The sequence below is a fragment of the Notothenia coriiceps genome, unplaced genomic scaffold (genome assembly GCF_000735185.1).
Source record: "Notothenia coriiceps isolate Sejong01 unplaced genomic scaffold, NC01 NC01_scaffold00002910, whole genome shotgun sequence".
Lineage (NCBI taxonomy): Eukaryota > Metazoa > Chordata > Actinopteri > Perciformes > Nototheniidae > Notothenia > Notothenia coriiceps.
Window position 1 is genome coordinate 8,222 of NW_011335611.1, and position 14,306 is coordinate 22,527.

Consider the following 14,306-nt stretch of genomic DNA (forward strand, 5'->3'; position numbering starts at 1 on the left):
GATCCCTGATCACGTGATCGGATCGGGACATCTCTATTTACAATAGCTGCAACCACGTACGTGTGCATGCATTTACACTTAGAATCTTAGAATGGGAGGGATGAAACCCCTCTTTAATGGTCACACATGCAGAGCACACAGCAGCACACACAGTGAAATTTGGCCTCTGCATTTAACCCATCCTAGTGCCAGGAGTCTAGTATTATAGGAGCAGTGGGCAGCTATTGTACAGCAGCGCCCGGGGAGCAATGGGAGTGGGGGGGAAGGGGGGTGTCCGGTGCCTTGCTCAAGGGCACCACGGCAGGGCCCAGGAAGTGAACTGGGACCTCTCCAAGTAGAAGTCCACTCTCCATATTTAGGTCTGTTCGGGGACTTGAACCGGAAACCCTGCGGCTCACAGTCCAAGCCCCTACTGACTGAGCCACTGCCACTTGACCTCTGTGCAAATTTTAGCCTAGGAGGTCAAAGTCTTCGGCCACCAAAGAGTAGAGAAATGTCCATGGACTGACGATTAGAGCGAGCTACAGTAGTGGTGGTGGTCAAAATAAAACAAAATAGGCCTAAAAATGTAATAGACAATTTTCAAACAGTAATGTTTGAACTTTGACACAAAATCATAACTGTAAATTCATCATTACAGTAGTTTTCCAGTTAAGCCTTATCAGCGAGAGAGAATGAAAAAGACATGGAACTGGTTTAACTGCATGAAATGTGTTTTGAATGTAAAGTATATTTTGATAAAGCAGCTAATAAAGACAGAAAGCTGTCCGAAACACAGAGCCTATGCTTGATGTTGCAAAAAAATGCTCACACGCTGTCTCATTTGGTGCATATATCCTGCAGCTCTGGTGCAGTCTCTGAGCTTCAAGTCCCTCTTGATTGTCTGCCTCTCAGAGAAGGGAGACGTCTCATCTCAAACCGGGAGAAAACATCCGGATCAATTCACACAAGCTGTTGCACTCTGGAGCCCAAATACCTCATGATACATCTAGAAAATCCCCTTTCTTCACAATATGACACCTTGCCTGCCATCTCCTCTGGGCTGATCAGTAACCATAACCAAACGCGAAGCAAAGTGCTAAAAAACAGTGTGTCAAAACAATCCTATTTAGAAACTGTTTCTTGCATTTTCTGCTCAAAATATCCAACATCCTGCAACTTATTTTCTCACAAGGAAGAAATCTATGTGAAACATGAAAAAAAGATTACATTTTAAGTGGCAGGACACACACGCACGCACACGCACACGCACACGCACACGCACACACACACACACACACACACACACACACACACACACACACACACACACACACACACACACACACACACACACACACACAGGGATCGAGTTGCTGTCAAACCAGATTTTCTAAATAAGACAGCCAGCCAGTGGTTGTCATATAGGACTAGGTGACTGTTGTTTGAAGCTATTTGGATGCTGCTCACATGTCATTTACATCACACACCCTCCTGTCATTTTCTGTTCGCAGCACATCTTCATTTGTGTGTGTGTAAGGGCTGTCTTTCTGATATCCCATCATCCCAAATAATCATCCCATAGTCATGCGTGAGATGCGATTTCCTTTAAACAATAGCTGGCCATCTCGCCTCGATGACCCACAATCTCTCAGGCTGCAGCAGAACAAACACTTGCACGCACACACAAACACACACACGTCCTCTTAGCTTGCGTTAACAGCTACAAATACACATTTTAAAATACCCACACAGCCTGCACGGCTCAGCCTCCATCGGGGCAGTGGTGATGACACTGTCCCTTTATGTTGCTGTTCATTTAACTGCCTTCAAAGCAGACTTTAATAACTGGGGCCAAGTGCATATCAGCGCTGCTGTTTTTGGCCTGACTGGAAAGCAGGCAAGGCACAAACTAATGCTAATGATTTCCCTGCCAACAGAAAAGAAGGGACGTGATTGTGAATGCTCCAGACCTGTCTTTAACATAAATGATAGTAATTTGGTGGAAAATAATACATGCAGAGTTTGGTTGGCCTACTTTGAGTGCCATAGATAATTCAGCTGGCTCCTGCCCTGCAAGCCAAACACAATCCATCACAGCAGTAGGCTGCCCGTTCACATTTTGGGGATATGAATCCCAATTTCCATCACAAAACGATATGATGCAGATTCACTGTGTGAAAATCTTATTGCTGATATCACAGTCTGCCACAATACGATTTGGTTTAATTCATTCACTTTTAACAATAAGTTGCAATTATGTGAACTCATAAAAAAGCTACTACAATCGATTGAACAACCAGAACCTGTTTATTTTTAATTCTGCACCCAATTCGATTTTAATCATCCAATTTCTTTAATCAATGGCTGGTAATGTATGCTATTCTTATTGAAGTGTTGCTCAGAGGTAGCCTATGTTTTTTTTTTTCTGCACATTTAGTTTCTTTGCAACCCATTCATACCAAATATCCTCCATTATATAGAGCCCCTTTTCACAGCCTCAAGGAATAAAAGACTGTTCAAACATGTAGAGTGGCCCTCTCAGCCATCTGACTGTACCAAATTAAGCTTTTGTGGCAAGCAAATCCATACTTTTAAATGTTAAAGTAGATTCAGTGATAACCCTTAATCAGCTTTCACTCTCACACAGGACTTACATATTAAACTAACAACATGTAGGTCATTACATTTTAACATTGCTGACAGGGAAGGTGAATCTTGTAGTGAATCCCTGGTCGCTTCACAGTCCTCAATTACCCACATTTAGGCATTAATGTTACTAATTTCAGCTGAGCTTCGTGGGAGGATATGCCTCGCTCAAAGAGAGGTGGTTGAATGATTGCCATTCATTTTAGAAACCCAAACATTAAGCGAAAGGATGCTCCTATGAAAGGAAAACATTTGTATATTCACAGTAAGGCTTATAGCATCTTGGCAAAATGTGAGCACTCTAGGGCTAAAACAGCAACAAATCACTGTTCCCCAAAGCGGATGAGGTAGAGATGACAAACTTGGATGCAGAAAACCTCAAAAGATAAAATCAATGACTTATGTAATATTTCATCTTTACATTTAAATCTTAAAAGCCCATTAAACAATTTCTCAGTATAGTTTGGCATGAAGTGTCAGTATCTCTAGAAGCTGTAATCGACACTCTTATGATTCTGCTGAACGTATTTGATTGCATCTTCAGGCTACTAAACTTAAGAAAAATGTATAGCCTATGTGAAAACTAAGGATCAGATATCAGAAAGAAAATATATTATTCACAGCTGAAGTTCTATCTGACTTTATATCACAGCAGCCTGACTAGCCTCTGATAAAAGTAGACTGGTGTGATGGACGTAAGTGATCCCAGGAGAGGGAATCATAAAACATCCACCAGTCAGACACAGTGCAGGAGAAGGGCTGCAGACAGGAGCTGTAATGCTGCTCCAGAAACATGTTCCTAAAGCCTATCTTGGGATATTACGGATCAAACTAGGGTGTCATGCCTCTTTTGCTTCTGTCATTTGTGACCTCTTTGGCAGCAGTTAATGAGATAGTCAGTTAGCTGAAGGGAGCAATATGCTGGGTGGATCTACAGAGAAGGATCATACGGCACATCAGGCGGCAAAGCGGCAGTAAAGAGGCCCCTCAATCAAACACTTATCCCACCTCCCCTATAGATAAGTGATGGATAGCTGCAGGGGGGGCATTTTCTTTCAAGGTCAACCAATCAGATACTGGGCAGTAAGAGCTATTAGTCAAGTAGAAAGCCCTTTTCAAATTCAGTGTGAGTTGGTATTATTACAATAAAGTTGTCCACTATGTGTCTGTCGACAACGAGGGAAGCGAGGATGGACTTCATATTGGAACGTATCCCATAGACGGAACTGCTCTTTCTACCCGGAGCTGTTCCTCCACTGCACTGCTCACCCAGTGACAGCTCCAGGCAGAGATGTTATCCGCTATCCGTTGTTATTTTCTACCAATTATCAAACTTTACCTGCTTGCTTTGAAGGTCCTGCTGGTTCAGCTGCTCAGCAGACCTTTCAGGCTGCCAGGTGCGTTTAACTCTCGATACGTTGTTGTGGTGCACTTCCGCTGAATAGTGTCACACTCCGTAACGGGGCAACCTTTAGTCCTCAGAGTCATGAACGTTAGATAGCTGTTAGTGACTGCCTTTGTTATTTAAATATTACACGAAGGCAATTGAGCGTGCTAGGCTAACGTTAACGTAATGTTAGCAGTGTTAACGTTAGCTAACATTAGTTGGAGAGAAGTAGCAACATGAGTCAAATGAAAGGTTGTCTTGTTTGTTATGTTTGCCGAATTCACCAGAAGAGTTTAACAGTTCATACTTTTCTCAAATAATGTATTTTAAAGTGTTTGCATTTGTCGCAAATTGATATTGGTTTAATCTCCACTTTTTACAACAAAGTTTGGTAAACAGATACAGAACGTGTCTTTGCTACAGGTAGATAAAAAACGCTTGACTGACAGTACACAACTGATTATTAACCAATGAAATACAGTAGATATTGCTAAAAGAAAAGTTCAATCATTTAGTTTGAATGTAATTGGAAACTATTTGTGTTGTTTTAATTAAGAGGTTTATTTATTTACGCTGGGTCAGAAGTAAGACATGCACAACAAATCACTTGTGTTTTGATTTATATAAATTACTATCAACTTTGGTTCAAAGTTGACCAGTGTACATTTGCAAAAAAGCTTTATTTATCCATGCTCATCATTACACGAAACAAACTTGTTTATGTATTGTCTGCACATGGCCTGAAAAAAAGAATGTGTCTCATTTAAAGCTTACTGTAATTTGTATTACAAAAACAGAGTTTAAGTACCACAGTGAAACTTTAAGACACAAAGTTATTTGGGAAAGTGAAGGAAAATTGCGCCATAGAATGTAAAAACCAAGATAAAGTCCATCTGAAATTTACAGACCATCTAAAAGTCTTACTACAAGGACTCCTCATATCTTGAAATAGTGGCCTGTCTTGAAGCAGCATCCTTATCAAATGACATTCTTACTGATATCTGTGTGTCCTCTTCTGCTTCTGCCAGTGATGCCCAGACAAGATGGCAAGGTTGCCATAGTGACAGGAGGAGACAGGGGAATCGGCTATGAGGTAGTCCGTCACATGGCCAGGCTGGGGGCGCATGTTATCATAGGTACAGTATCAAGCTCTGCACCAATGACACGCAACCAAGACACTCAAACCCATGTTATTTAAAGAGGTTGGCAAGCACATCAATAATAATTATAATAATAACCTTCATATTTGTTGTGCCTTTCAAAACTATAATGTGCAATTTCACACACCAGGCTGGACGCTGTGACAAAATAATTTTTAAATTTGTGTCGCATGATAAATGAAATAATCCCCATAGAGGGCAAATTGTGTCCTGGTCAGAATCACCTGTGAATAGCTGCAAACATGACAAAATAATCTGTCAAAGCACTTTCACGCAGGCGCGGAACTGATGGAAGAATTAAGCCTTGTCTCATCACAGATAATGGCGCCACAATCACCGCTAAACAGTCCGAGATTAGTTTCGCCCAGTGCAGCAGCACTAATGCAGGGAGAGTTGAAAAGGCTGTCATCGTAGAGTAGAGGACAGCTAACTGATGGCATGACTTTCAAGGTTACACAAAGTAAGGTAACATAACAACACCTTGAGGAGATTTTGCAATCATTATTGAAAAACCTTTTCAAAATAACTTCACTAACACGGATACAACTATTTGTATTGTTACTGTTGTTATCTTTACATTATTTTCTACATGAACATGGATGACAGTGAAGTCACTGGAAATCTTGGTTTCAGATATCTCATATTTTGGATGATAATAATATAACTTGTCTCAGTGACTGGATTCCAAAAAGGTTGAGAGAGAAAACACAAAGCATATGAATCTTTTGGTAATGATGGATTTGAATCAAAATCAATTTTGGATTCAGGACGTGGGGTGCTTATTTCAAGATCTGCTCCAGTTAACCTCGGTGTGGCAAATGATGGCATAACAACAGGTGTGTGTGTGAGTTTAAAACGTAGGAGTTTGCATATTCAAATCATGTATATCAACTAGGGCCGGGACTCGATTAAAAAAATTAATCTAATTAATTACAGGCTTTGTAATTAATTAATCGCAATTAATCGCATTTTTAATCACATATAAATATTTGACCTGAGAACAGTGAGAAGCAATTTTTTTCACATGGATTTTAGTATACCATTGAATAATGACTGAATACATAAGCTTAAGCAACAAAACATTGTTTATTTTTTTTCAAGGTGGTACTTAACCAAGACCAACAGAAAAGTGCAATTTTTGCCATAAAGTTTAGCAATAGCATATTTAGGAATATAGTACATTTCAGAGATTCAGGTAGCCTATAGGTAGGTAGACCTTCTGTAAACTATAACACTTTGTTTTTTAAGTATAACACAATACTTTCAAGTACATTCAGAACATTGGAAACCCTGACTATTAGAAAACATCTCTCTGTTGCTTCAGAGGCCATAACAGACTTTGTTGAATTACCAACAGTTGATTTAAAAAATCTAATAAATTTCAGTCCAACTCTCTCAATAACCTTGGCCAAAACAATAAACAGTTCAACATAAAGTGCCAGTTGCACCAACAACATAATAAATAGTTCAACATAAAGTGTACTGTACCATTTAAAATAAAATAAAAAAGTGCCAGTGATTGACCTCAATCCCTCCTATTCTTCCAATATCCTGATGAAAAATAAAATCTCTCTGTTGCATAGGCCACTGTTTGATCAACGCGAATGTGGTGATATGCAAATTCCTTTTTGCATAATTTGCAAACAACCGTGCTCTTATCGATGCTTCCATCCGTCCGTTTTTTAAAACAAAATGTCCCATCCACGGGGCCAACCAAAGCGGTCTCATCCGCTTGTTCGTTCACGTTTGACTATTGTTCACTGTGGTTTGTTGTTGTTTGAAGTCATGAACGTTAATTGGTGCTCCAGTATAATCGGTACCCCTGAAACTCATCCAGTGAGAAACGTTCCGCGGTGCAAAAATAAGTGCGATTAAAATGCGTTAATTTTTGTGTAATTAATTAATCTTAATTAACGCGTTAAAGTCCCGGCCCTAATATCAACTGATTGCAATAATGTCAAATTATAGTGGGCAAATTTAAGACTAAAGGTTATATTTACTTGCCAATTTTAAAAATACATTTCACGTAAAATAAACTGATATTTTGTGGAATCTTTTTAATAAAACCACACATTAATGTTGCATCAGTAGCAATGTCTGTGTTATTTGGAAGACATTTGTTGTGTATCCATTCAGATATGAATCATGATTCTGTCATGAATTAATATATTTCCCCAACTTTAGACAATACAGTTAATCTCCTAGCAGAATAGAGTGATGTCCATGTCAGTTAGTTTACTGAGCTTCTATGCTACAGATGTATGATTTTATAATAAAGTCATCTGTATTGTTATGTGAACAAAACCACAGCCCTGCAGTGCCAATCATATTTAAGGAATGCTCTGTGTGTGCCTCCCTAAAGTCGCTGTCAGAGGTCCCTTATTAGTATCAGACGGTCACCAACTCATCAGATGCCTCTTGACACCCCGCTGATCCGTCTTAAGGCTTTGGAACAACATAAAAACAGTTTGTTTTCATAATTTAAAAATATGTGCTATGCTCCACCGTGAGATGATGTAATGTCCTTCTGAGCTCTGCTGGGATTAAAAGACTTTTATCAAAACATTTGGTAAATGCAAATGTACCATTATGCAGGGCCGTTTTGCATATTGTTCCATTTACTGGTAATAGCTGATGTCTGCAGATAATTGGAATATACCCATGTTTTATAAAGTGTGGCTGGTTTATGCCTCATGCCATGATTCTTTTAGTATTGAAACTCCATAATTTTACTGTGCAGACACACAAATACATTGTAAATAATAAATACAAAGTCTTAGTAAAAACAGTTGACATCAACAGTATGTATTCAGCATGTATCTATACTCTTCCTTCCTTGAACTGCCATCAATCAGAATGAGAAACCAGTTTATTACCAGGTAGGTTGAGACGTACGAGGAATTTGACTTGATGTCATGGTGCATAAATGAAAGTAAAACAAAAATACAGATGGAGTACTTATTTACCAAGAAGATGTACTCCTCTACTCACTCATCATGTATCCCAGGAGCCCCTTGCTGAAATATGTTAACCACATCACCTCTAATGTCTTCCTTGACTCTTTGCTCAGTGCAGTTCAATGCTTCACCAGTGACTGACTGTGCAGCTCCTTCACACTTTTCAGCAGTGTGTTGAGCCCTCTGACTCTTGGGTCTGAAGTGAATTGCTTGGTGCACATTGATGAATGCAAATAGGCCTCTTTTTGATGTGATTTGGATAAATGTTTTTCTCTAAAAACGATTTGCCGTCATATCTCAGCTTGCTATTGATAAGATGAGTATTACAGTCTCTTGCTTTAAAATGGTTTTGTATTCTTGGCTTGATGTCTCAATTTGCCTGTGAGGTACAGCAAGGACGTTTCCGTGGAGCAGTAATCAATGTTGATAGATGTGCAAGAGGCTCCGTTTAGATTCACATGTTAGATCTGTAGGCATTTGTTATGTTGTGTTGCAAATACAAAATATAAAGCATTATGTCCGAGATAATTATGGCAGAAACGTGTTCTTCAGGGCTGCATGTAAGTGGACATGCAGTGGGGATGTTTGAAGGAGAGTGCATGCCTTTTTCTATAGTTTTTTCACTTGGGGGCTAGTGCATAGTGTGCTTCTGTAACCTACTGTTACACAAAAACCTTTCTCTTTGTAAATAAACAGTAATGCAAGCCTGATTCTAGTTTCAGGGATAATATATTCAGTGGTTACTAAATAAGAAGCTTGAAACCTAAAGTTCTTGCATTTCATAACTGACACAGTTTTGGGCTCTGGTGATTACAGTCATGAGCAAGTCAGAAAAATACATGTCACATAGACCTACTCAGCTACTCCGATGCAGAAGGTGTAATCTTGCCTTCAGAAGTCAAGGATTTTCCGCTTTTTCAGACAACCCTTACTACATTTCTGAGCCAAAATCTCAAACATTTCTGAGTGCTTCTTTTTATTCATTTCATTCAGCTATTAGTTACTAAATGATAGGAAACAAGTGCAGAGTTGCAGTGACATGCACCGAAGGTCCACTCTTAGAGACTCTAGCCCACTTCAACTCATAAGTGTGTATATTTGAATGCATGTAAATATAAGTCACAATCTGAGGAAAAAGCAAACAAACACTGATTACATTGACAACCATTATGCTAAAGATCTGTTAAAGTGAAAGGCCCTTTATATTTTGCCTGACAGCATCTGAATCTGTTTATATCCTGATCCGTTTCATCTGTAGATTTCTTTGTGGTAGAGACACACAAGTGGTAGGATGGCTTCCTGTTGAATTGTTTCTATTGTCGTGCTTTGTTCTTTTGTCTGGAGGGTTTGGCTGGGGATTTATGTTTTGAGGAAATGCATTTTTCCTTTTCATCTAAGATACCTCCCAGCAACACTCTGCAACTGGCAGCTGAGCTAACTGCCATTAGCATCTTCTAAAACGTACACTCCCATGGGATTTTAGTCATTTCTGCTGCTACCATTGGACTAACAGGATCCAGTTTGCTCTTTTTTCTGTTTGTAGTCCCCAGTTGGTTTGGTTTCAATTCAAGTCAATCATTAGGTAATCAGAATAAACCACGCAACTCTCTCTAAAAAATTGTATTGGTGCAGCGTTTCATTTGTATTGTCCAAACAGGGTTTTACATTTTACATTCTGTAAAATTACGTTTTCTACTTTTACTTAATTCACAAATGATTGGCCCATTTAAACAAGCCTTTTGGTTGGCTCATTTATTCAGCTATATCTTATAGGAATTGTGTTCCAAACTAAGCTTTGAGTTCCAAAATCAAATTTGGATGAGGCGGAACAAAACCAAGAAACTAGTTGCATTATTAATTGGTACTTAGAACAACTGTGAAAACAAGAGCCATATAAAGACATGTATTGTCCTTTTCTTTATGATTGTGTATATTGCTATTCCTTTATCATTTAACCCTGATGCTAATGGAGTGCGAGGACCTGTTCATTGTTGCGGGCAGCTTTCAAATTAATATTATCTGGTTAATTTGCAGCTGGTTGTTTTTATTCAGTCAAGACGACATAGAGGAGAATGAGGAGGCAAGGGGGTGCTTAGCATTAACAGTAGACCATTGCTACTATAAGTTACAGACATTTGCAGTGACAACTACGGTTACTGCCAAGGAACTTTCAAAAAAGCATTCTCCCACTGCAGAATCCAAACGCCTCCAACATTCCGTGCACGGAACAACAATATGTTTTCTGTCTCTTGGTTCTCCCTTTTTCATTCAGTTCACGAGCTACAAAACATTGAAGATAACTCTGCTTTATTCATCCAGTCACAGTGAACATACCGCAATGTCAGAGTATCCTTAGAGACGATTGGTGCAGAACACACAAATGAGTTGAGTCCTACGTAATTGCACAAAAATTAATACAAGCTACTGTTGTACAATCTTTATTGACGCTGATCCTACTGGACACTTAAGTATCTTTATTTCCAATATCCCCAACTCTTGAGATAATTCATGTGTGGATATTTATGGTAAAGTGGATCCCTCTGGTAATGGAGTGGATGCATATTTCAGATGAAGTGTAAGCATAGTACTTGTATGAGTAGAATTCATTGTTTGAGCCTCTGCTCTGTCAAACACCAGTTGGATATTAACCAGGATGCAATTACGCTTCAAGAGTTTTTAAGTACATTTTGAATTGAAATGGTTCCTTTTGGAGTGTTTTTAAGAGAACATAACATCATTTAAAGTCATTCGAATTGGAAAACGAAGTCTTTGCAGCTGCAAAATATGAAAGGAATGGTATGAATAGAACTAAATTACAGCATGTTATGCAAAGCTGCACCTACATGTATAGATCTTTACATAACTATACAAAAAAAGGAATTAAACAAGGCCACACCTAAAACCCCTGCCTTGGGTTCACGCTTCTTCCCCAAAAACCTGCAACAACATTTTATGGATGCAGTGAAAATTATTAATTGGGGGGACACTCTGTCCTCTGAAGATATTGGTGAAAACAGTGATCTTTTTATATCTCAAATGAATGATACAATGTCTTCCTTCAAAAGGAGAGGGTGCCTTAGGGACAGGAAGGAACGTCATCTTCCCTGGCTGAATCTACAGTGCAGGAATTCAATGAAATCTAGAGACCAACTATTGAAGCAGAGCTTGAAATCAGGACTATCCACTGATAGACAGAAATTCACTAATGCTTGTAACAAGGTAACACAAACAATAAGACAGGCCAAAGCTAACTTCTTCATCAATATAATTGATGGTGCGAAAGGTAACGGTAAAACAGTTTGGCAAATCTTAAATAAACTATTAGGTAAACAAACCAAACAGGAAAATAATGTTATAGAATTCAAAATCAATGATGCCCTGATAAAAGACCCTACAGTGTTGGCCAGCTCGCTCAATGAGTATTTCTTAAATAGGGCTTTGGACATTACAAAGCTCTTCCCGCCATCTGAGGTCTCACCTAGCCCGACTGTGGATACACAGTAGATTCAATACAGTGGGTTAAGTCTTACTTATCGAACAGAAAACAGTGTGATGTGGTCATCGGTGCCAAATCGCCTACCCTGTTGGGGTTCCACAAGGTTCCATTCTTGGACCATTACTGTTTTCACTGTACATTAATGACTTGCCTAATGTCCTGAGTTGAATGTGCAAATATATGCCGTCATCTTTGTACATTGGAAAAACACTGAAATAATCTCATCCTGTCTCTCAAATGCTTTGGACAAGGTTCAACACTGGCTGAACAACATTTGCTTACAGTTCAAAGCAAAAAAAACAGTATGCATGATGTTCAATAAACGACCAGTCAAAACCGAAGGATCCAATGTGTTTTTAAACGGAGCAGAAATAAAACTAGTCCCCCACTTCAAGTATCTTGGAGTAGAGAGAACGGACTCGAACTTGACTTTTAAGAAACATATTAAGAAAGTATCCAATACCATTAAATTCAACTTGCAATTGTTTTTTGACTCTTCTTAACTGTCAATGCTGCAAAGTCAAGAGTTTTGACATTTTTTTATAAATGTTTACATGGACTTGCCCCCCCCTCCCTTAGGGGAATTCATCCACAAAAAACACACTGGACGCTGCACTAGGTCAGAAACCAGAGGAGACAGTGAAGTCCACCGTAGACGTACCACTTTTGGACAAAATGTCCTCTCCATTAAAGGCAGCTCATTCTGGAATAGCCTCCCAACTGAGATACGGGATTGTCCTACTCTCAATAGCTTCCAAGGTCAACTCAAATAATGGTTGAGAAACAAACAGACGTGCAATCACCGCTAAATGCACTTTTATACAGGGGTATCTCCTCATGCACTTTTATCTTATCTTGCACTTTATATGTCGTAGCTGCTACATTGTACTGCCATGTGGTAAATGCTTGTATGCTGCTCATGCTCTTCCTGCATATCATGTATTTATTTTTGCTATGTATATAAATGTCATGTTCTTATATGTTGTATGTGACGGGACTACGGATGGAAATTAGCTCAAAGCTAAAATCCGGCTCATTTACACTTGTAAGCATTATTTTGTTTTAAAGTGTTCATCAATGTGCACTGTCCCGGTTCAAATAAACGATTAAATGAAAAATTGAAATATAAAATGTCAAACTATACTCAAATAGCAAATATTCAGTATATCTTCTTGAGTAATTTTATATATTAAGAATTATATTTTGGCAAACAACAGTCATTGTGGATAAGCTTTGGCCTGCTGTAGTGAACTTCATAGACTTTCAAGAAAACAGGGACATTTGGTGAATCAGCTTCTTCATGGTTTGGAAAAAAGTAACTCACCTAAATATCAAAACAAGACTTTGTGTTTTCATACTGCTAATGAGACAGATATATTTCATTTCCAGACAAAACATTGTGGTAAGGCACTCTCCTGTGTCCTTATCAGTGCCAATGTCCTACATTTCATAAAGACGTGAATGAAGGCTGATGCAATGACAGAACACTTTATCAGTGCTTCAAATATGCAGAATAAAAGCTGAAAGCATTACTTCATTACTTTAATCTGTGTCATTTAATAAGCTTTAAATTACACATATTCAAATGTGGGTTTAATGAATTGGACTCAGAAAAGAAATCGCCCTTTCAATCTACTTTTGCTACAGTGGAAGTAAATGTATTCTGAAGCCAACTTTACCCAATTAAACAAGAAGTGTACATATTTACTTGTGATGATGTGCACATCCTTTTACACCTATATAATCAGGTCTTGGATGTGGTGAGAAATTGTTCCAAACCAAAAAAGGAGACCTGGGCGGACACAAGGATGGTGTCCGCTTAATAATCTTATATATAAAAGATGTATAACTAGAAAGGTTGCTTAAAATGACTGCTTGGATGTGTAGATATTAATATTTTTTAGAAACAGCTCCAACACGCTGTTGCATTTGCAGGTAAGCGAAACAGAATTTTTTTTTTGACCGAAAGCAGAATTGTGTATTTAATGCCATGCAGCGCTCTCAGCGACTGTTGGTCCATCTCTTCAGGCAGTGAATTACAGGACTGAATTATTTTCTACTGGAGGGAAGATGGCGGCGCACTCAGACGCTGCGGCTCACAGCTGTCTGTTTTGGTTGTGCACTGTTTGTTTTTTGTTAGTGTGCGTGAGCACCCTAGAACAGGCGAATTACATATACAGTCGCATGGACTTATTTGACATAGGGATGAGTTGTCGCTCTGACATCACAGCCGATTTCCACCAGACTAACAACATCCCGGAGGACATAGCGAGACCGCTCGGGTCTCCCTGGATTGTTTTCGGCCCTGTGAAGCAACGCAGGCGCCGGAGGGAGAGGAAGCAGAAGCGAGGTTGCCTTGCAGGCCTGCTTGCTAGGCTAAGGAAGCGGCCGCACCGACCACCACTACCAAGCCTCTTCCTCGCAAATGCCAGGTCCATCGTCCACAAAATTGACGAACTGGAGGTTCTACTAGCTGCTAACACGACCGTACGCGACTGCTGTGTGATGATCATCACAGAATCCTGGCTACACCCGCGGATTCCGGACGCAGCAGTGCAGCTACCAGGCCGCTCTACCCACCGCTACGACAGGAACAGCGCTTCCGGTAAGAGCCGAGGGGGTGGTCTGTGTGTTTACATCCACAACGACTGGTGCATGGACAGCAGCACACACACACA

The 14,306-nt window shown here is 39.5% G+C and overlaps 1 protein-coding gene across 1 annotated transcript in view; it reads left to right on the top strand.

Annotated features, from left to right (window-relative positions):
* Positions 1-3,819: 3,819 nt before the first annotated feature.
* The window catches only part of LOC104940998 (dehydrogenase/reductase SDR family member on chromosome X-like), a gene marked incomplete at its 3' end in the record, with an annotated part of 13,719 nt that continues 3,232 nt past the window's right edge, over positions 3,820-14,306 (top strand). The window contains exons 1-2 of the mRNA XM_010766029.1: positions 3,820-4,025; positions 5,044-5,151. Coding sequence (XP_010764331.1) covers positions 3,920-4,025; positions 5,044-5,151 — 214 coding nt within the window. The remainder of the gene's footprint in view (positions 4,026-5,043; positions 5,152-14,306) is intronic.